This window comes from Microtus ochrogaster, linkage group LG4 (assembly GCF_000317375.1).
Source record: "Microtus ochrogaster isolate Prairie Vole_2 linkage group LG4, MicOch1.0, whole genome shotgun sequence".
In the NCBI taxonomy this organism is placed as follows: Eukaryota; Metazoa; Chordata; class Mammalia; order Rodentia; family Cricetidae; genus Microtus; species Microtus ochrogaster.
In genome coordinates this window covers 40,026,193-40,051,274 of record NC_022030.1, presented here as the reverse complement: position 1 = coordinate 40,051,274, position 25,082 = coordinate 40,026,193, and the positions used below count along the sequence as shown (strand labels likewise).

The 25,082-nt window shown below is 36.7% G+C and overlaps 1 protein-coding gene across 4 annotated transcripts in view; it reads right to left on the bottom strand.

The window, feature by feature from the left end:
* Window positions 1-25,082, bottom strand: part of Erbb4 (erb-b2 receptor tyrosine kinase 4) — a 1,055,173-nt gene that overhangs the window by 325,485 nt on the left and 704,606 nt on the right. For all 4 annotated transcript variants that reach the window (XM_026786414.1, XM_026786416.1, XM_026786413.1 and 1 more), the window contains exon 5: window positions 22,030-22,095. In XM_026786414.1, the coding sequence (XP_026642215.1) occupies window positions 22,030-22,095 (66 nt within the window). The remainder of the gene's footprint in view (window positions 1-22,029; window positions 22,096-25,082) is intronic.

Below are 25,082 nucleotides of genomic sequence, written 5' to 3'. Positions count from 1 at the left end.
GGGTGGGGTGGGGGTAAGGGGAAATGGGGAGAAAAAAGTGAGAAGGGGGGATGGGGAGAGCTTGGGGGAATGGGACTGTTGGGATGGAGGAAGGGTGGATATGGGCTCAGGGAAGTATATATCTTAATTAAGAATTACTATTCTAAATACATTAATAACCAATATTATGACCAAATTGTTGCCTTGTAATAAATTTACTTTATTTCAAAGATAGGCAGTTTACAGATCAAATATTTACTGCTTTTTCTTTATCTGTACAGCAAAAAACAATAAGTACAATGACAAGAGAAAAAAATTATTTAACATAAGAGATAATTAAGGTTTAATTTAGAAATTATTTTTGAAGATTTACTCCCTATATTTCATGTGTCCCTCCCCTCTCCTCTTGTTCCCTTCTTCCTTCCTTCTATCTTTTTATCTTTCCTTTCTTCAATGCTTTCTGATTGACTTTATTTTCTCTCCCTAGTCTCCATGAACTGGGTATACACAATTTAACAGGAATTTCGTATTGAACATAGCTATCATTATGCCAAGGAAAACTAACTCAGTTACTCTCAGTGTGGCTCAGTGTTCATTTTTTCAAAAAATTACAACCACTGCTACTATCTATTGGTGCATAAACCTCATTTTTAATATTAGGATATATAGCATTTAAAATAATGTCAATGAATCATCTAATTCCTATATGATAAAAATGACTGGCAATGCTCTAAAAATCTTAAGAGGTTAAATAGGTTCAATATGTTCTTCCATTGTGATGTCTAAAATTGAGAGACATCATTCTATCTAGTTAAAATCGGAAATCCTCTAAGTCATTTACACGATTTGCTTGATTGGCATTTTAATTATTCTTTTATAGAACCTTAATCCCTATGTCCTTTCACAGTAATTTCCTATTTGCACTGTTAAGGTCTGTATCACTAAGTAGGAAATTAAACAAACAAAAGTCTAGGAGAAAGCCTATAGGAAAATCTGAGAAGAAAATGCCCTAGACTGGATATAGAATCATTCCCTGCTCATGCTGGAGACCAAATTTTCAACAAAGAGGGGAATTCCACCAGAGGGTTGTTCTCTTCTCTCATATCAAATTTCCTATAACTTCAGTTAACACGTAATAACTCATATCTCTATGATTCTTGTAGATTTTTTATTTTTAATAACAAATTTTCAACAAATCATGCCTACAAAATATCTCATGTCCAGTTGCTGGAGAGTTGACTCAGGGATTGGAGCATCGACTGTTCTTGAGAGTGCCCTGGTTCAGTTCCCAGCACCCACATGGTGTCTTATAACCATCACTAACTTCAGTTTCAGGTGAACTTCTGAGGGTAGAACCTGCCTGTGGTTTGCATATATACATGCAGGCAAAATATCCATATGCATAAAATAAAATTCAATACACCTAAAAAGAAACCCCCAGCTACATTATGCTCATTAAACAGATTGGAAGTCAATGGACACGTCAATGCTTTCAGTTATGTGCTTTGAAATTTGCACCAAAAAAAAAAAAGTGGATCAAACAGAGTAGATCTTGGTTGAATGTGAGGAAGAATTTATTGGGAAAATTTATCAGCTATTAGAAAATGGAATGAGTTCCTGAGTGGGGATTTAGACAATGTTTAAGGAGTGTCTGTCTAGTGGCTTGACAGAATGTTTCTAGACCTTACCTCTTGTTGTAAGACTCACCATGTACTACTATGAAAGTTAACATTGTGCTCCAAAATGAACACTCTGGGTTGTGTGTTGTGCTTTCATGTGCTATGATTAAAGGTGTGTGCTACCACTGTCAAAAAAAATACCATTATCAAATGATTTTTAAAATTAAACTAATAATGCTCCCAGATTAGCCAACAATGGCATACTCATTGTTCATACTGCAATGCTTGGAAAGCGAGGTTCTGGGAAAGAAATTCAGGTCTATAATGAAGTTTGTTTTTCCACTAAGACTGGCTGGATCCATCTGAGTATCTATCATTAGGCAAACTTTTAGAATAGTTACAAAAATGCAAAATTAAGAAACAGCCCTTCCCTCCCCCAAGCACCCATATTCTGAAGCATTACTGTGTGGGTTGCCAGAAATTTTTTTTTAAAGAAAATTATGAGTCTGACATTTAAAAAAGACTGCATAAGTCAATACTTGAAATTTCTGTTCCAAGGATAAGTTTCATGAAGGGAAAATAATTCACTAGGATGGAAGGTACATATGGAAGTAAGTCTTAATCCAAAATGCTCTTTTATGCACAATACACAAATGAAGCCTAAATTGTTTCTAACAGAGGAAGAAATAATGATGAGCCTGTGTTCTGATTTGGACACAGATAGAATTGTCTACTTTAAGTATTTTACAATTGTAACAAAATGAATATTAACCCATTGAAAGCTCTATAAGGTGACTTAAAAATACAATCAAACAACTATGTGTCTCAAAATAGAATTATGAAAAGTCATCCAGGCTTTTCCCAATGGGAGTGATTGGCCATCCAATCCAATATGACCTGATAAGAGTGTAAATACGGCATGTATGGTAAATGAGCAAACTAGTTATGTCATGAAGTATGCACACATATAGGTAACAGAACAGTTTAATCCGATATGCAATAACTGCTAGAGTTCACCTAAAAAACTGAAAACATGGTCTATTGCTGCACAGTTGTTTTTTTTTTTTTTCTGAAATTGGCATTCTGAGTCAATTAATAAAAGCATTCCCAGATTTCTGCAGGTACTAATCACATTTGACCCTTTTCTCAATTTAATCTCTGGTGACCCATGAGCTGTGACATGATAATATTGTCAGCTGTGCCACAGAGGAAAGGGGTCTTGTCAAGTCTATTCTTCATCATCACCTAATTTATTCATTTGTTTAATGAAGTCTACTTAGTCTATTTTATAAAGACATTCTCAGTTGTTCATTGAAAGAATTTAAAGTTAATCTTAATCTTCCATCTTAGCCACAAGAGAAAGTCTCCTTCATTAAGAGACTATTAACATGAACAAAGTTCATTTGTTGGGAAACAAAGAAAAATATCATTATATTTTAATGACTATAAAAAATTCCTAGCAACCAGTATAAATTATTCTATGTGCCTCTTACTAAACTGAAGACAGAGATTTTAGGACATAAAGAAAGAATGTGAAATTGCATAAAACATGATAATGTATTATTGTGTGTTTGTATGCATTCCTGTATCTGTGGCATGTGTGTACGAGCTCATATGTCTATGCATGTGTGTGTGGGTGCGTGTGTATGTGCATGTGTGTCTGTGTGCAGGTACCAGGTTACTATCATGTGCATGAAGGCCAAAGATCAACAGTTCAACTAGACCAGTAAGCTGAGAAGTCCAGACTCCTTTCCAGACCATGCTGTCTCTTCATACCCTGCATTAGAATGTTAGGGAAGTGCTGGAGTACTTCTGTCTTCATGGAGTTTCTGGGGGGCTCAAATTCAAGTTCTTATTTTTACAAGGCATGCAGTTTACCAGCAAGGACATCTCAGTTGCCAGCGCATTTGTTAAAGATATCATTTCATTTTAGATTGAAGGTTGCATCTTCATGAATTTGTCACAAAGCATGACATGGTGCCAGGCATGGTGCTGCATTCCATTAAGTACAGAACTCAAAAGGCAGAGGCAGCAGCATCTGAAGTTCCTTGATAGCTCAAGTTACACTCTAATATTCTGATATCATTTTTATTTATGATATATCACAAACGTATTTATCCTAACTTTATGTAAAAACAAACAAAAATAGCACACCTTATAACCTTTTCTTATTCTACGTGTTATCAAAATATCAAAAAAGAATAAAGATGAAGTTTTTCCCATTTGATATATATCTGAGTTACTTCTTAAACTGTGATACAAATTATCAAAGAGTCTTTCAGAGTGAAAGGCAGAAGTTTCACATCAGGTATGGAATGAAGAAACTAAGCACAATTTACCACTTGTTGATGAAAAAGGTGAATCAGATCAATGTATGTGTTTATGGACAAATGCAACAAAAACAGCCACACATCTCTAGAGGATTGTTGTTGGTAAGGGTGAAACGATGAATAATGTAATTAAGAAACTATTGATGAGTTCCTAAATTGATACATGCCTTCTGAAGAGCAATTTGATTACATCCATTAAACGTATGTGTTTAAAGGTATGTGACTAGGCAGTTCTGTCTAGAGAAATATGACTTATAGGATGATGTGCATTTGTGAGTAATTACATATTTTTGAACTGCTCATGGATTATAATAGTCACTGGGTGGAATTCAACATCCTCCAAGACAGAACTGCTAAATAAATTGTAGTACAAACGTGACTCACAGAAGTATTGAAGCACTAGAAAAGAGAAAGGTAGACCTTTTTGTGCTTAAAGAAGATGCAAAACATAAATTATAAGTAAAAAATACTGAATGACAGAAAATTAGAAATAACATGGCAATTCTTGTAAATCAAGATAAACAATATCTCAGCATTTACTTGTACTTTTGTATATAAATGTATCTGCAAATAGGCACACATATAAACAACACACTGTTTACTATTAATCACTTTCTATAAAAATGCAAGAAAGGGATTTGTGGTCTCAGTGACATTATTATTATTATTACAGTGGGCCCTTGGGTATCATTTAAATTGTTTTAAAGAATTATAAAAACCTGTAATGATATAACCTATGTATTTAATATAGCAAGTTATTTATCCCAGTGTTATAGATGAAAGCATTAACATTTAAAAATATTTAACTAAGTTCTCCTAGGTCACAAAGTGAGTTATCAAAGTAGGTCTTTAAATTCCTTTCCAAACTCCTATACATCTTTATTGGTTTTTGAGCACTAAGTTTGGAGCCACAGAAAATAGATGCACAAAGGTGAGGACCAAGCAGACTTAGAACAGTCAGGAAGATGGTTCCAGAAACTATTTCAAATGTAACACAGGTAGCTAAAATAATCTCATATGTTTCTATTTTCTCTTCTGAAAACCAGCTCATTCCAATGAATTATCAATCCACATGAATTAACAGTATGGTGAGTGATTATAATGAAAACTAAAGTATTACACCAATTCTCTTCAGATTACCTTAGATAGAAGATTCGCACAAATGTGAATACATATACATATATGTAATATTATGGCATTTTACAAATAAGTGATTTCAACTTGCAAATTTTATAGAGAAGGATAGGAGACATAATGAAGACTAATATATAAATTCATATTTCAGCAATAGCAATACTAGATTTAGGAGTAAGTGATCATAAGACATAAGACTCACATTGCAAATATATGGCTTGATGATATAATGCAGCATGCTTTCAATGTGCAGCCTACTTTTTAACCTAGCCCACTTCATAGAATTTTAATTTCAGTCAGGGCCCTGAAGAGACTTGACAGTCTGCTAACAAGTTGGAACTGCAGTTAGAAAATAGGACTCAGCTGATGGCACACAGGTCAACTGAGGAAATTCTGAAAAACAACCTGTTTGCTTTTTATATATAACTGCTGTACAGAAGTTTATCCTACTAATTAATACTGGAGATTACTTTTCCAAATTAGGGTCAAAGGGACCAACCACAAAATCCATCAGATCACAGTGTCAGTTACTGTTTTTTATGGGCTGTATTGTATGTTCGGAAATGTTTTAAAAGAACAAGACATCGTTTTACAGCAAAGGGTGTGATTTATTTGCTGTACCATTTTTACAGTTGTGAGATTATGCATGTAATATGTAGTTTTAGTAAATATATAAATACATAAAACTAAGGGCAAGTTTTTTTTCTCTTGCTACAAGAATAATTTTGGTTAAGAAAGACCTTCAAACACTCTTTCTTGCTTCCACAGTAGCACAATAGTTAAGAGAGCAGAAGATACAAAACCTAAAGTAACTCAAAACTCATGCCCTGAAGTGCATGCTTCAGATTCCATGACATAATCTCATCTCCCACTTCATCCCAGAATGTCCCGAGAAAAGGTACAATTTCATATATTGTATTATTTCTTAGGAGGACATACAGCAAAATTTTCTCAATGACACTGCATCTATAGTTCAGATAAAAGAATCTGCTATATTTAAATAGAAAATTATTCCTCCTTCAAATCACATATCTGAATGTCGTGATAACATGACAACTAATATCCATTTGTTCCCATGTTCTTCAAGTAAATTATTGACTCCGTGCTTCAAATGCTGAACGTGGACAAGTAATTAGTGCATTGTGATGTTTCCCTTTATTTTACAATGTCTTCAGAAACTATAAATTCAAGAAATGGATAATAGAAAATAATTGAAATCAATAAGAAGGCTTATAGACATGCAAAGTTATTAGTAAAGTACAAGAGTTTTAATTAAAGATGTTGGCTCCTAACAAAGGTTTGCTGTTGCCCTGATTGATCAGGAGTGCTGGCTCAGCTCTTTCTCCTTGCCGCATTAGCTCCCATTTGTTTTGCTAGACTCTAATTGGATATTTACCACATTGACAACTTCTTTTAAAATGACATTTTTTTCCACAAAGACTGTAAACACAATTATACTATGACAAATTATATGTCTATGCATCTGCACAGGTATAATTTGTTTATTATTCTCACAATTTGTCATTTGAGTTTTAGAATTTACAGAATTTTTCAGATTTTCATTGTGACAGAAACATAACTTAATTCTGAGGTGTTACTTTTTTCTTAATTATGTTTCATGGGGAGAAAAAAGCAGAATAACTTCCTTTGAGTATATTAACTATCTAATACCATTAAATATTCCATTTGATGCTGTTATGGATATATTTTCAAAAAATTAATAAGCTGTATTTCTAATATTTTCCTCAAGAATGTATAAAACAAACTAAGACTCTGGTTTTCTCCTTTTCCCTATTTTAAAAAGGTTTCAGTACATTGTCACTGAAGGATGATTTTCTCGTGTCTAAGCATAAGAAAGTATGGAGAATTTGTTAACCTTCCAGTTTTCTTAGTATAAACTATAAGTATTCATGGAAACAATAAATAATATAAAATATTGTTTGGTATAATATGCTATCTTATCAATGTATTGAGTACCTCTTCATAATTTTAATAATGTACTATTTTATTTAAAAACAAAATCTAATTGGAAACTTCCACAGTTAAAGCTTCCCTTTATTAAAATTATTATTAATTTAATGACAAATGAGGAAAAACATCATGTCTGTTTAGTCCATCAGCTGGAACATGAATTTTCTCTTCAATTTTATAGTATACTACTTCAATCTAGGAGACAGATACCTTTTCTTTCTATTGCTTAGTATACTTATATTTTCCAATTTGTTCCTAGGTAAGAAATGACATTTGGAAAACAACTTAAAAGATGGAAAACTTAGTATCAAAATTTATCACCTCAAAAAAATCTAATCATAAAATCTGCAAATGAAAACAATTCTGACTATTCTCTAGCAAAACATATGCAAGATTGGGGAAATCAAACTGTAATATTTTAATGTATGCATTTTTCCTCTTTCCTCCCTCAATATGCAATGACTTCATGAGCTGACATCGGGCCTGGAAGGACAAAATGGAAGAGTATAATGAAATTGCTACCCCTCCTGATGATCGGAGAGTATAATGAAATTGCTACCCCTCCTGATGATAGGAGAGCAGAGAAAACTGGCCTGACACTGTGACTGGAGATACAAAAAGACATGCAGTGTTTAGTTTAAATGCAATAAGTATGCTTCATATATCTTGGAGGGACAGAGATAGCTTTGTTCCTTTATTCATTATTATTTATTTCTTAAAGCCGAGTCTCCTTCACATCCACATCTAGGCAACTCGGCCCTCAGGATTTGGTTCTTGGGAATAGTGAAAGTTGTCATTCTTACCCGTAAGCTTATTAAATAATACTTCCATAAGCTTCAGTCTTCACATAGAAGATAAGTTTGTCTCCCCTGACATGACTACATTAATCCACTGAATCAATTTACTTAAGCTGTGCTGTGAAGCAGTGTAGGCATGATTTAACTAAGCTTAAAAGTACTTTCAAGTTGGACTTGCCGCTCCACATGGACGGCATCTTTCAGTATCTCAGCCGGTTCTGTTTGACCCTTCGCAGTGATGCGAGAAATATTCTTGTTAGGTATCTAGGGTCAGCATGCTCTAGCATTTAAAAAGGATTTAAGGAGCATGAATTCAAGTTGTTCAGAAAATCAGACTCGGGGGTAAATCAGAGTAGAATGCTTAGTAAGATTGTACAAGCATCATTTACTTTCATTAATATTTATAAAATCCTTCAGCATGGCTAAGATTTTTAAAAAGATTTTGTTTAGAAAAAAAAGTCTTCTGTTGTAATAGAAAGTATTCCGGTTTATAACCCAAACACCAGGACACACTACTGAGGGTGCACTTAAAACTATTCAACAATAGCTTCTAAAATCCTGAACACAGGACAATAATCCTTTGTCTATAAGAAGTTGACAATATAGTCTCTGTGGACTTTCATTTCATGGACTCTAACACAGCACAAAACGTGTGCCCATTTTTGGAAACCCTGCAGCCTTCCCCTCAAGGTCAGTATGATAGAGTGACATCTTTGTTTCCCATGTCTCCATTCAGAGATATTGGCAGAGATCTTGGATGAGATGAAATGGGAACAACTTGGAGTGAGGTGCGAATGGCTCCCATAGCTGAGCTGTCTGCCTTTCCTGTGACTTCTCACTGATCAGTTACATAAGACAGCAGCCAAAACGGACAGCCATGGAGTAAGTCAAAGGAAAGGTGGCTCAATAAAATATCACCCTTACTGGGTTTGCTTAATAGCGATGAAGGTTTTTGGAATAGTTGTCCTTTCTTTCGTAATACTTTGTAAGTATGAAAAATATATCTATAAAACAGATAAGGAATTTTTTGACAAAACCAATTAATTACCTATGAGAATCTCTCACTAAAACTTATTTTAGCTAAAGAGAAAGATGCAATTTGTTAATTATTTAGACTACTTCTTGCAATATGGAAATGTATATTTCTTGTGGCCAACTAGTTAAGTAGAATATTCTTAAAAGCATCAAAGAATATTATATGATACAGTGAATCTCACTGCAAGCCACCTTAGATCATGGAGGAACTGCTGAAAATTTAAGGGGAGACTAGAATTCTGGGTTCTGTGTAATTCACCTTTATGGTAATTCTGGGGCTTCTTATCCCTACAGAATCTTCCATGAGTCCAAGTCTCACAAAAGTATGCAATTATATAAGTCATTATTATAAAACTCAGTTATTTTAGTACCTAAGTATCTAGTACCCCCAAAATACATTTGCTCTGCTATTTAATTATGGATAAGCAATTTATCCCTTAAGTAACTCACAGGAAGGAGAGAAGGGATATGTATGAAAGTCGAGGGCAAAGAGTCTCCACTTCCTCCAGTCCTGTTTCTCATTCCCTGCCCAGATACCAGATGTAGGCAAAAATCTCCAGGTTAGCCTGAGCTCTAGTGTTTATCTCCCATATCTTTCCATTCATTTATGGATATTTTCCCACATTTTTCCTTTAATTATTATATGTCAGACAGCTATTTATTTGGTCCTTAGCCTATACCTCAAAAATTTAAGCATTTCAACTTTAATACTGCATAGAATTTCATTGTGAAAAGAAATCAACCATCTGGAAGCAAGCATAACAATTTCCATTTTATGGATATGATAACTGATGGTTAACATGGAGTTGTATACCCATGAAGGAAAGCAGATCAACTGTAATTTCCACCACATGACTGATTTCTGAGCTAACACACCATTGAGAGTCCTCTGAAATGTGGTGTTAAAGAGACGGAGCAGTCTTCAGACTCAAACAAAGGCTGAAACCCAAATATCATCTACAAAAGTTTGACAACATCTTTAATGACTTCTCTAGTTTATAGAAAAATGATTACTGTCTTCCCTAAGGTGAAAGAAATTTATCTTAAGGGACATTTAAAATGGAAATGGTTTATAATCTGTAAGATTCCATGCTAATGTATAGTATACTAAAATTTTTACTTGTATGTATAAGTATATATATATATAATATACATATATAATATGTATATGTATAAGTAGTTACCTAAAACATATAGAATGTAGAGTGAAACTGCTGACTATTAAGAATTCTATAATCATTTCTGCTTAATTTCTATGGTGAAATAGTAGGTAACTCTGATCACTGTGTGTTTTATGATGTTCTGTAAAACAATGGAACTGTTTCTCAGTAAGTTCTCTCTTCCACTCTGTTGGAGGAGGTATTATGGTGGGTAAGAATTCTTGCTTTACACACATGAGGACCTGAGTTTTGAGCCTCACCACCCACATTAAAATCAGGGCATGGCCATCCATATCTACAGTCCAGAGTTTGGGTAAAAATGCAGGAGGAACTAGGAGCACTTAGCCATCTAGCATTGCCTAAATCGAGAACTTGAAGTTCAGTGAAAGGGCCTATCTCAGAAAATAAAAGAGCAAGACCTGAATACACACTTCTGACTGCTACATGCACAAATGTGTTTGCCTCCACACTCACACATGTACACATGCATTTGTAAAATAAGATGCTTTGTAAAAACTGAAGATTCAAGTCCATCAAGGCTTCATGATGGACCGATAACAAAAATAGTTAACACATTTGTTTTGCTCCATATCTCTGCATGCTGCCTTTATTCTGTAGGAATACTGAAAACTGTCACTTTCCAGCCTCACTAACATACATGGGCCAAAGAGGAGGGGCCACAATTATTATCTTCTAAGGCCCAAGATTCTATTCAGTGTTGTTTAGAACAAACAAAGGGCTTTATGTTTTCTTGCTATGTTGAATGATGCCTATTATAAAAATTAGAGATATTTGGGTAAATAAAGCCTATTTTTATGTTTTGTTGTTCTAATTGCATATAGTTAAAAAATTTAAAGTTTCATGATTTTTGACATTATAGAACTTGAAGACTAATGTAAAGTTTTACCAAAGTTGGGGAAAAGCCACCCCCTTATACTAGTGACTTCTAAGCCTTTTTATTGTAAACCCCAACTACAGAGAATCCCCCATCTATAGATAGACTTATATGTCTATTATGAATATATAATATATGTGTTTATAATCTAACTATACTGCATTCTACAAAAAATGCATGTAAAATGAGATAAAAATAAAATTATAAATTCAAATAACTGATTTGATTTTATTTAGTAAAGTATTATGAAGAGGCTTATATATGAATTCTAGTATGGAAATATGACATCATAATGACAAATTGAACACCAAACTTTGAAAATAATAACTGCCTGTTGTAGTTCATGCCTCTAATCCCAGCGCTCAGGAGGCAGAGGGAGGCAGATCTTTGAGTTTAGTCCCAGTAGAGTCTATATAGAGGGTGCCAGGACATCCAGGGATATACATAGAAAAACCATGTCTCTAAAACCAAATTAAAACAAAATAATAAATAATTATACTCCAAGGCAAATGCTTAGTGACTGCATAGAAAGAAAATTTGTTGTACAGCCTTTCTCAAATCTCACTGGGTGATAAGTGTGGTAAGTCCTGTGCATGGCCTCCAGCCACAACCAGCATCTGTAAGGAAGTCTCTCTGAAATTGCCCCCATCCCTATAAAAAAATAAAGAAATATAGTCACTAGGCAGAGGACTAGGGACAACTCACTTGTAAGTTTGACAACTGAGAAGCTATGTTGTGAAATGGCTATGAGCATCAACCTCTTTTTGATCTCCATGTCTCCCTTCTGCATCATTACCAAGTGTGGAATTTGTTCTTGATGATTTTAGATATCAGGTTAATACCAGCCTAGCACCTTGTGATTCAGTTTGAAATACTTTTATATTGTCTCCAAACACTGTAGTGAATGAATTTTACATAGTAACCTAGTTTTAGTTTAGAATCTGGTTGAAAACTCTTTTCAAAACATTCCTGCCATAAAACATCGTTTCTACTAAGTAAATTAATTTAGATCTACACACAGATACTGATACAGATATATATATATATGTATATATATATATACATATATATGCATAGAGATAGATCAAGATAGAATGGCATAACTAATAAAGATAAAATGTTGCTAATGTGCTATTTTGTTGTCTAGGAATACAAAAATGGGCATTAACACACAATTCCCCAGGCAACAGTAATTGTTTCAAACAGTATGATCCTGTGTTTATGATCTCTGTTAAAGTGTAAGTATACAAGCCTATGACTCTACAAATGCTACTAATTCTACAAAATTTCATACATACATGCACGTATAAAAAGGTCAGGTTGTCATGGAAAAAAGAAGAACCTTCAACAAATGATGCTGGCTTAACTGTATGTTGGCATACAGAAAAATTCAAATAGACCCATATGTATCACCTTGCACTAAACTCAAGTCAAGTGGATCAAAAACTTCAACATAAAACCAGTTATCCTGAACCTGATAGAAGAGAAAGTGGGAAATAGCCTTGAATGCACTGACACAAAAGACAAATTCATGAATAGAATATCAGTAGCACAGACACTGAGATCAACAATTAATAAATGGGATTTCATGAAACTAAAAGCCTTCTGTAATGCAAATGACACTTTAAATAAGATATAATGGCAGCCGATAGAGAGGCAAAAGATCTTCAACAACCCCACATCTGACAGAAGACTGATCTCCAAAATATATAAATAACTCAAGAAACTAGACATCAAAAACTATAAGTAAAAAGTGGAGAAAAGACCCCACCAGAGAACTTCAACAGAAGAATCTCAAATGACAGAGAAAAATTTAATTAATATTCCAACATCATTAGCCATAAGAGTAATGCAATTAAAAATGGCTCTGAGGTTTTATCTCACATCTGTAGAATGGCTAAGATTAAAAGCACAAATGACATCTTATATTGGAGAGCATGTGGAGTAAGGGGAACACTCTTCCATTGCTGGTGGGAATGCAAAGTTATACAATGACTTTGGAAATCAATATGGTGGTTTCTCAGAAAGTTGGGAATCAATCAACTTCAAGACTCAGCTATACCATTATTAGGCATATAATCAAAGGATACTCAATCACCCCACAAGGATGCCTGTTCAGCTGATGTAGGTGGGTCTTCTGTCTATGTGTTCCTTTCATTGGTCAAATAAAGATATTGCCTTGGCCTTTGATAGGACAGCAGCTTAGATAGGTGGAGTAGATAGAACAGAATGCTGGGAGAAAGAAGCAGAGTCAGGTAGATGTCTTGAAGCTCCAGCCCAAGATGGACATAGGTTAGAATCTTCCCAGTAAACCACAACCTCATGGTGCCACACACATTAATAGAAATGGGTTAATCAAGATGTGAGAGTTAGCCAGTAAGAGACTAGAACTAATTGGCCAGGCAGTGTTTAAATGAATACAATTTGTGTGTTGTTATTTCGGGTGTAAAGCTAGCCATGCAAGATCTGGGCAGGACAAAAAGCATGCCTGTTTGCCTTATCACTACAAATTGCCGCCCAATGTGATGGATTAAATACACTTAAAAACCTGAGAGGGCTTTTAAAAAGGGGAGGGAGAGTTTAACAAAGCTTTTTGCTGTTTTCTAAGACATACCATAGAGAGATTTCCTGTTTCAGTAAAAGCTGCAGGGAATAAAAGCCGTGTCATTTTAAAACACAGCTTCCTGGGGCTGTGCTGCCAGTGCGAACCCTGGCTTTAAAGCATTTCAATGGCTTTTATGGGACTGGATGTTTGTGTTCGCACTTGGGATCAGAAAGAAAGTACTCTGAGACCATGCCAATTGCTCAGCACTCCCCACCTGCACCTGGGCAGATGGCAGGATCAGGCTTAGGCAGGCAGTAGACCATGGAGGATTCCTGACACCATACAGAGAGATGTTTCCAGGCTGCACAGTGCTCTGCATGGTATATTTGGCTGTAACTCAAAAAGAAAGAGTTTATGTGCCACATGCCCAGTGCCACATGCTGAGTGTGGCTCCTACCTGATGGCCCCAGGGCTAGCAAAAATGGTATGTTCACCATTTTGAAATTGGAGAGAGGTGGAGCCAACATCCAGAGCAGCCTGCCGCTCTGAAGCTCAGAGGCACAACTGATTCAGTCACAAGTGCTCCACAATGTTAGACTGGGCAGGAAAGCCCACAATACCTGTTTTTGACCTAGGAATGTCTTTTGATTTTTGAGACAGGGTTTCTCCGTAATTTTTGTTCCTGTCCTGGAACTAGCTCTTGTAGACCAGGCTGGCCTCGAACTCACAGAGATCCGCCTGCCTCTGCCTCTTGAGTGCTGCGATTAAAGGCGTGAGCCACCACCATGCAGCATAGTTTAGATTCTTAAGTGCTTAGCGATTTAAAATTACAAAGCAAAAACAGACAATGCAATAGGACAGATTCAGATATAAGTGACCTCTAAATGGGTCATAGTGTTAGATAGACATATGTAGGCTTGGGAGAGAGAAGAAAAATAATATAGAGAATAAAGTTAATGCATTAAAAAGGGTAAAGCCTTTAAAGAAACAAAATAAAGTGATAGAGTAAAAATAAGCCATGTAAAAATGAAAAATTTACAGAAAGTTTGGATTCTGTATATTGTATTTTCTTTGAACTTTTTGACTGTGAAGGAGCTAAATACAGAGAGATATTTCATGGTGTCTGCTCCTAAGCATATCCAACATGTATGTTCTAAAGATATCGTGGGTTCCATATTTGGGTCTAAGAATATGATGCTTTGGAAAAGAGGGTCTTCTTTTGTTTTTACAGAGGATAAAACCCTGTGGATTGCTTCTATCCCAATATGGTATGATAAACCATGCCTCCTGAAAGGTTGCTGTGAACACCCTCAAAAAATTACTTCTCTCAACTGCCGACTGAGATGAACCTGGCAAACAGGTTACACCATAAAAGACATGATTAACAGCATCCCTATACAGCAGGAAGCAGTTTGGAGAGAAATAACTGAGCTCATATTCCCAAATATTGTTTATAAATGTTCTTTTACATTTAAAGGGGGATATGATATAGATATGAATAATTTACATTGATATAGATGTAAATTTGTTGATATAAATTTAAGGTCAATTTTGTTATATGTATATGTATTTCTGATATTGATTAAGGTATTGTGTTGTATAGTTCATTTTTAAAATGTAATGCATAATTAAGAAATATAGGTTGTTAAAGGATAATCATTAATAATAGTCAAGCTTGTAGTCATGTTAGTTAGATTTTTTAGATATGTAGAGATATATTTCAGTTAAATAGACATTCTTCATATCTTTCAAAGACTACAGAATATGGCATTTAATGTTTTAATAACTTAGGGCTGTTCATGACAATGAGACACATCTGCTCCTGGCAGCACCAATCTACTTCGAGAGGAAGATGGGCATCAAAGAGGTTCCTTGTGGAGTTGGTTAGCCATTTGGGCAAGAAACTGCTCTTGCCTGGACTATTGCATAAATTGGACACAAAGAACCCACAGAGAGAGGACTGCTGAACTTGCCTAAAGGTGACATGGTCTTTCAGGGTTCCTGATTCATGAAAGAGTCTGTGAGACATTGTACAGGACACAGCAGATAGTGACTGAACTGTCCTTGAAATTCATGGAAATGTCTGCTGGATACTATGGGCCTGTAGGCTGAGGATGGATGCCCCAATGGTACAATAAAACTTTGGGTGACTGTCCAGGCAGCGAGATGTCTCTGTCATTTCTAGAGTTTTGGAAGTTGCTTATTTCTTGTTTGCTTAGGTAATATTATATCCTTCTGGAGTCTTTGATTGAGTTGAAGAATGGTTAGTTATAGTTATAGTTTTCCTTAGTTATGATAAAAGATAAAATAGATATAAATATTGTAACTGTAATTCTTGCTTGATAACTGTTTTGTTATATGTAATTTTACTATGTTAAAGTTAAAGCCTTTCTTTTTTGTTTAAACAGAAAAAGGGGAAATGATGTAAGTTGGTCTTCTGTCTATGTGTTGCTTTCATTGGTCAAATAAAGAGACTGCCTTGGCCTTTAATAGGACAGCAGCTTAGATAGGTGGAGTAGATAGAACAGAATGCTGGGAGAAAGAAGCAGAGTCAGGTAGATGTCTTGAAGCTCCAGCCCAAGATGGACATAGGTTAGAATCTTACCAGTAACCACAACCTCATGGTATTACACACATTAATAGAAATGGGTTAATCAAGATGTGAGAGTTAGCCAGTAAGAGACTAGAGCTAATTGGCCAGGAAGTGTTTAAATGAATACAATTTGTGTGTTGTTATTTCGGGTGTAAAGCTAGCCGTGCGGGATCTGGGTGGGACAAAAAGCAGGCCTGCTCGCCTCATCACTACACTCAACTATGTTCAAAGAAGCTTCATGAACATAAAATCTGGAGATGTCCCTCAACCAAGGAATGGAAAAAGAAAATGTGATACAATACAGAATGGAGTATTATTCAGGACACAAAGGAACACCAAGAAATTTGAAGACAAATGGATGGAACTAGAAAAAAAAATCATACTAAGTTATGATAATCCAGACCAAGAAAGACAAATATGATATGTACTCACTTATTCATGGATATTAGCTGTAAAATAAAGAAACATTTCACAGATTCAGAAAGACCAGCTAACAAGGTGGATTTATATGGGGGATATCCAGATCTCCTTGGGAAGGAGAAATAGAAGCGATTCCTTAAGAGGACTGAGGATGGATAAGGATGAGACCTTGAGGGATTTGGTTGGGAGACAGAAGGAAGGAAAGAAAGAGAACTAAGAGTGACTAAAGAAGGAGGGGCATTTTAGGGGGAGGTAAAACTCTAACATAAGGGAATCTTCCAAGAATCTACAAGGAAGATACCAGCTTAGCATCAAGCAAGAGCAGACACACAGTCTGAATGGCCATTTCCTGTGACCTGATTGGTACCTAGCCCAATTGCCATCAGAGAAAGAGGCTTCATCTGGCAACCGATGGAAACAAACACAGACCCACAGTCAAATGCTAATCAGTTTGGGGAATTCTGAAGACAAAAGAAAGCTTTGAAGGAGCCAGCAGAGTCAAGAATACCCACAAAACCTCACACAATCAACTAACCTGTGCTCATAGAAGCTCAGAGAGATTAAACCCACAGCAGGGGAGCTGCATAGGACTGACCTAAGCACTCTGCCTATATGTTACAATTATGTAGTTTAGTCCTCTTGTGATACTCCTAGCAGTGAGAACAGGGGCTATCTCTTTTTTTTTCTTTTTATTGAGTTATATATTTTTCTCCACTCCTGTCCCTTCCTCCCCCCACCTTCTCCCTTCTCCCATGATCCCCATGCTCCCAATTTATTTAGGAGATCTTGTCTTTTTCTACTTCCCATGTAGATTAGATTCATGTATGTCCTCTTTGTTGTCTAGGTTCTCTGGGATTGTGGTTTGTAGGTTGGTTTTTCTTTGCTTTATGTCTAAAAGCCACTTATGAGTGAGTACATATGATATTTGTCTTCACGTACTGGCTTTGTGGGAGCCTAGGCAGTTTGGATGCTCACCTTACTAGACCTGGATGGAAGTGGGTGGTCCTTGGACTTCCCACAGTGCAGGGAACCCTGATAGCTCTATGGGCTGATGAGGGAGGGGAACTTGATTGGGGGAGGGGGAGGGAAATGGGAGGTGGTGGCGGGAAAGAGACAGAAATCTTTAATAAATAAATAAACGGGGAAAAAAAGACACACCTACAATCTGCCATTGTCCCAGGAAGCACACGACAGTGTGGTAGATCATCAGAAAGCTGGGTCTCTCTCAGCTTCCCATGCTATTCCTGATGTTGCAACACAGCATCCATCTCTTCCCAGAGACAGAGGTAGTTGCAGTCAACAAAGTACCTGCATACCACATGCATACACCCACAGCTTTACCTACATACAGTATATATGCATGCACCCATGGGCTTACCTGCATACCAAGTACATACACCCATGGGTTTCACACCTTCACCAACAAGATGAGGCTCATCTCCAAGTAAGTTCTTATGTTAACTGTCTTCTGATGCATTGACACTTGGGGGTCTTGCTAACCCTGAAGAGACTTTCCTCTTCTGCCTTGACTATCTTCTAGACATGGTAAATGACTCTCATAGAAAAGTATGTCTTTCAACTCAAGAAACTGGTCGTCAAAAGAACAAATAATCAAATAAAAATGGGGTACAGACCTAAACAGAGAACTCTCAACAAAAAAATTTAAAATGGCTGAGACACTTAAGGAAATGGTGAACATCCTTAGTCATGAGAGAAATCAAAACAACTCTGAGATTCCATCTCACACCTGTAAGAATGGCCAAGATCAAAGTTGATGACAACTTATGCTGGAGAGGATGTGGGGTAAAGAGAACATTCCTGCATTGCTGGTGGGAGTGCACACTGGTATAGCCACTTTGGAAATCAGTATGGCAATTTCCCAGAAAATTAGGAAACAACCTTCCTCAAGACCCAGCACTACCACTTTTGGGTATATACCCAAGGGATGCTCAATCATATCACAAGGACATGTGATCAACTATGTTCATAGCAGATTTGTTTGTCATAGCCAGAACCTGGAAACAACCTAAATGTCCCTCCACCGAAAAATAAATGAAAATGTGGTACATTTACACAATGGAGTACTACAGAGTGGAAAAAATAATGACATCTTGAAATTTTCAGGCAAATGGATGGATCTAGAAAACATCATATTGAGTGAGGTAACCCAGACCCAGAAAGACAAATATCATATGTACTCACTATCTCTGACTCTTTTCCTGACTCTTGGAATCCTATTCCTCATACTGAGGCACCTGACCCAGCCTTAATACATGGGGAGGCGCTTAGTCTTACTGCAAATTGATATGCCATGTTTGCTGATACTCTTGGGAGACCTTACCTTTCTACAGAGATTATTTGCAGAAGGGCTCAATGTCTGCTGCCAGTGGGTGGCTGAACAAAGCAGGCACAAGAGAGAAGACTATTTTATGTTATTCTTTTCATATCTCTTAAATTTTGAATACGAAGATAAGGTAAATTTAAAAAATAATTTAAGGAATTACCTTTGAGGATTTTACTTTCTGTACTCTTTCCATTGATGGCTTATAGTACAATAATTGCTTTTGTTATTTCATTATTTTCATAATTTCATGAATGCAAGTAAATGTGAAATCTCTAAATTTTGATCTAACATTAAAACAAATCTCCTTATTGTTCAGTGTTTACATGTTTAAATCCCCAATGTTTTGTGTCTTCTATTTATTTTGAAAGACCCTATAGACCCCCTCCTCAAAACCCACAGCTAGCATGCTCCCGGGGGAATGTCCTGTTTGCTTAAAGTAAAAAAAAATTCTCCAGATCAGTGGCCAGCCTGCTCTCGTAAGAACATCCCATGTGCTTGAGAGAGCAGAATGTCTGTGAGATAGGAAGACTGCAAGGCAGGATGTCAATAAGATAGGTAAGATAGGACATCAACAAAGCAGGTTGACTGCAAAACAGGATATCTATAAGATAGGAACAGTCATGCCCCCCCCCCCCGCCTCATTCCGATAACCATGCTCTTGCTTCCGTAAACTTGCTTTTTGCTGACACCCCGCCACATTCCGGATCGACCAATAACCATGCTTTTGCTTCTGTAAAACTTGCATTTTGCTCTTCCCTATAAAAAGCCCGCCCCCCAGTTGGCAGGTGTGCAAGTCTTCCGAGAGATCTTGCTGTTCTCAGGTACCTGTGTCTACTCAATAAACCTCTTGCAATTTGCATCCGTGCGGTCTCAGCATGTTCCTTGGCGTTGGGGGGGTCTCCTCCTGAAAAAGGTCCTCGTCGAGGGTCTTTCAATTTTATGCTAGGGCCGGGCGGTGGTGGCTCATGCCTTTAATCCCAGCACTCGGGAGGCAGAGGCAGGTGGATCTCTGTGAGTTCGAGACCAGCCTGGTCTACAAGAGCTAGTTCCAGGACAGGCTCCAAAACCACAGAGAAACCCTGTCTTGAAAAAAAAAAAAAACCAATTTTATGCTAGGAAAAGTTGTATCTCACTTTTTTTTTTTTTTTTATTTTCAGGACAGGGTTTCTCCGTAGTTTTTGGTTCCTGTCCTGGAACTAGCTCTTGTGGACCAGGCTGGCCTCCAACTCACAGAGATCCGCCTGTCTCTGCCTCCTGAGTGCTGGGATTAAAGGCGTGCGCCACCACCGCCCGGCTGCATCTCACGTTTTTACTGTCCTGTGTTGTTCAAATCTTTGGTTTTAATGCTTGGGGGAAAAAGTTTACTATTTACATAAGAAGCTTTGTTTTCAAATTTAAAATATTTATTCATAGGATTGTTAAATACCAGGTACATTTTAAGTATTTTACAAATTTAAAAATGCTGAAAATATTATATATACATTCTGGCCCAGGTATCAACCAGGGTCTCCTGCATTCACAACAAACAATCCAAGGACAGGCTTTATTCTCCAGCCCTGTCCTTTGTTAATGATGACAGTTTAATTCTCACGTTAGTTAAAGTGTCAAGAGACTTCTGTGTGCAATGATGTTCACACACCTCCCCACATAACTAAAATAAATCTTAAATGTAAGCATAATCTAAGTGTAAGATTCGTTGTTAAGAGTCATGATTGTATGCAAATGGATGGAAATAGAAAACACTATCCTGAGTGAGGTAACCCAGACCCAAAAAGATGAACATGGGATGTACTCACTCACAATTGGTTTCTAGCCATAAATAAAGGACATTGAGTCTATAATTTGTGATCCTAATGAAGCTAAATAAGAAGGTGAACCCAAGAAAAACATATTGTTATCCTCCTGAATATGAGAAGTAGACAAGATTGCCGGGCAAAAAAATTGGGATCTTGGGGGTGGGGTGGGATGGGGGTAAGGGGAGATGGGGAGAGAAAAGTGAGAAGGGGAGGGTGGGGGGCACTTGGGGAAACTGGATGATTGGGATAAAGGAAGGGTGGATATGGGAGCAAGGAAGTATATATCTTAATTAAGGGAGCCATCTTAGGGCTGGCAAGAGACTTAAACCTAGAGGGGCTCCCAGGTGCCCAGGGCCATGTCCCCAGTTAGTTCCTTGGACAGCTGAAGATAGGGAACCTGAAATGGCCCTATCCTATAGCCATACTGATGAATATCTTGCATATCACCATAGACCCTTCATCTGGCGATGGATAGAGATAGAGACAGAGACCCACATTAGAGCACCGGACTGAGCTCCCAAGGTCCAAATGAGGAGCAGAAGGAGGGAGAACATCAGCAAGGAACTCAGGACCACGAGGGGTGCACCCACCCACTGAGACAGTGGGGCTGATCTATTGGGAGCTCACCAAGGCCAGCTGGACTGTGACTGAATAAGCATGGGATAAAACCGGACTCTCTGAATAAGGCAGACAATGAGGGCTGATGAGAAGCCAAGGACAGTGGCACGGGGTTTTGATCCTACTTCATGTTCTGGCTTCGTGGGAGCCTAGGCTATTTGAATGCTCACCTTTCTAGACCTGGATGGAGCGGGGAGGACCTTGGACTTTCCACAGGGCAGGGAACCCTGACTGCTCTTTGGACTGGAGAGGGAGGGGGAGAGGAGTGGGGGGAGGGGGAGAGGAGGGGAGAGGAGGGGGAGGAGGGGGAAGGAAATGGGAGGCTGGGAGTAGGTGGAAATTTTTTTTCAATAAAAAAAGAGTCATGATTGTAAACTTATCTATGTAGTTTGCAAATACATGTTGTACTCAGTGTCTACAAAAAACAGGCTCATGGTAATTCTTATATTTTTCTTTTTAAAATCCATGAATGATGGTATTAGTATTTGGGAAACTTAATAAAACACCAGTTTATTTGAAACTGAATTGTTATAAATTTTTATGTATTTGGATCTCCCACTTTTACTGATGTACAGACTTCAATGAGCTATGGAGGTCATTAGCCAAGAAACTACAAGGGCATATGAGAACCAAGTGTGTTTTATTTCATTTGAAAGCAACAAATTAGGTAGGTTATTTAGATGGAAAGAAATTAAGCTTATTTCCCATTGCAGGTGATTAGAGTTGTGAGAATATTCCACCACTAAACCTTCACCCGTTTCAAACCTTCTACTTTTCCCGGTGGAACACTTACAGGTCTGGCAGTGAGTTTCTGTGGGTCCCCAGCATCGTCCAGTGCAGGATTTATGGCATCTTCCACCTGCAAAAAGAAAAAAAAGGAGATAGACTGTGTTTACTATAGCATTGTTTTCTTGTACCTTCTTAATAAAATTCCCTTGTTTCTACCAGGAGATTCTAAGTCATGCTAGAATTGAGATACATTCCTAAAAATGATTACTTATTTACCAAAATCTGAATGTTTTTTGTAGGAGAAATTGAAGCACAATGACCTAATATGTGAAATTGTCCCACAGTTTACATGAAAAGGAAGCAAGTCTATTTGTTAATATTTCTTTGCACAGAAGCAAGTAGCTACATTCTTTCATTTTGACTATTGAACATGGGTATTTCCTAGATCTATGCTACTTAATAGAGTTTCCAAAGCTCACAACTTAATGATAGCAACCAATATTAAGAATTAAGGGGTAATAACTCAAAGGAAGAAATTGCAGTCTATTACAAGAGTGTATTATTCAATGACACTATAAACCATCAGACAAAGAGGTAAAATCAAGCACTGAAAAAAAGAAAAAAACAAACAAAAAATATTTAGGGAAATTTAACGCTGGTTGTGTAATATGTAGGTCTAAAAATTTGTTAATATCTGAATGTTCAAATGGCATCCTTTAAGTCCTAAGATGAAAGTTCATATCTGTGGGTTTCTTCTGTATGGAGTATAGCTGTCCCACAGAGAAATTCTCAGGCGAACTTGGGACTAAGCTCATTAACTTGAGGAAGCCCTGTGTGTGAACTATCCTTGAAACTTGTTTCTGAATTTTACTCAAAACTTCAGAAGTCCGCTGACTTCTCTTTAGAATTGAATGAACATAAAAAGCTATTAAAGACTAAAACCTTTCTATAGAAAGTTTCTTATTAAGAACTTTGTTCATTTTTTACTACTAATTATAAATTCAACATACCTAACCAAGATAACTACATTGTGAAGATATTAAATCTTCACACAAAATGTTACTGCCTTCCCTTGAGTCAGTTTTTAAATACTTAACTGAGAACTCTTGCTACTTAGAAGCTCTCTCCCTAATGAAAGTGCCTGAAAGAACCTGCGAAACCCGACACTCTCACGGATAAACTCGACTAGACTGACAATTGTTCTGACTGAAACTTAGACTACCTGAGAGTCTATTAGAAGTAGAGAATGCGCTGCCCAAGCTCAGTGATGTTTAGACTCTCAAATCTAGTTATCGTTAGAAAAGTATGGGGATCATTTTGGAACACAGTTTATTTAAAGCCAGCATTAATGGGGGACTACTACTGATAGCGGGAGCATACAATATCCTACCACTCTGCCATCTGCCTGTTTAGATCTAAACATATTATAACCACACAATACAAGCTCATTCTAGCTGACAGGAAAAGAACTCCATCTGGACCAAACAATGAAATTTTAATCAGTGATAATGATAATCATTATTAAAAACCTTATGGGAGCTCTTTTGTAACAAATTAATAAATCTAAATAAATGTCACTTAGACCAGCGGAAATTAGAAAGGGCTGTGAGTCAGAATGAGAAACTGTAAAAACTTTCTTGAGGACAAAACTTTTTATGAGAAAGTAGATAAAGTGGTTTTTTTTTTTTTTGTGGATTCACAAAAACCTTTTAGATCAATTGTTTAAGTGGTCAGTAAATTGAAGGTATCTAGAGTAGACAATTATCTAACATTTAATATATGACTTCTTTTATTGTGTTTGGAATAATAAAGTATTTAACTTTACTCTTCACAGCCAGAATGCTACTATTTAAAAATATAAAAATCAAATGATAATAGAAAAAAGCAGTCAATCATAAATAGTATCGATAGTAATCATTTTGATATTCTATTCCCTTTTGGTTGAGTTGAAAATTGTGTTTTAAAGTTTCAGTTACTACCCTAAGATTATCCCCAAATTCAGTGAACTATACATATAAACTTGGGTATTGCTTATTCATATATTCAAAATACATTAAAATTTTAAAGGTAAAATTTCATAGAAAATGATTTTCATGTGTTTCTTATTCAGTCTGGGCAAGGTTCATCTACTAGGGAACATGTTACATAGTATACACACAAACAGTTAAGTAATTTAATATTGGCTATATCCTTGTCATTGTGAAATTTCATTCGATCATCTTCATTTTCTTTCTTTTTTTTCTTTTTTCTTTTTATTTATTTTTGTTTTTTGTTTTTCGAGAAAGAGTTCCTCTGTGTTACAGTCCTTTTTTTAAAAATTTATTTATTTATTGAGGATTTCTGCCTCCTCCCTTAACCGGACTTGCTGAACATAGCGGACAATGAGGACTACTGAGAACTCAAGAACAATGGCAATGGGTTTTTGATCCTACTGCACGTGCTGGCTTTGGGGGGGGCCTGGGCAGTTTGGATGCTCAACTTACAGTCCTTTTTGTCCTGAAACTAGCTCTTGTAGACCAGGCTGGCCTTGAAATACAGAGATCCACCTGCCTCCATCTCCTGAGTGCTGGGATTAAAGGCACGAGTCACCACCACCTGGCAGTCATCTTCATTTTCATCTGTGTTTATCAAAATCCCCTGACTACTGAAAGGATGCCTCCGCCAGCATCTCTATGATTGTCCATCCTTGATATCCTCAGTGCTCTTTGGAAAACTTGAGCAACTGATTCCCACACATTTAAGACTGCCTGGGCAATATATTTCAGCGCTCTATTATACTGGTGTACTAGAGAAGTTTGCTTAAATGAAGGGTATATTTTCAGGTCCGGAGGATCAGCCTAGCTTACCCTGATTTCCTATCTTTAAGAAAGCTTTTACTCTATCTGTTCAGAGAATATGCCATACCATGATCTTTAAAGGGGGGTAATACAAACATTGTTTCCCCTGAGGCACAGCAATAGTCAGTCACCACATGTGACAAAAGTTGCTACCCAGACTTTTTATTTTGAAGTAACCATTTGCTATGTCCTCATCTGCTACATGATTGATTCTTGTACATAATTGGACTGTATGGTGAAACACTTTTCTTTTTTTTTTCTTTTCTTTTTTTTTTTTTTT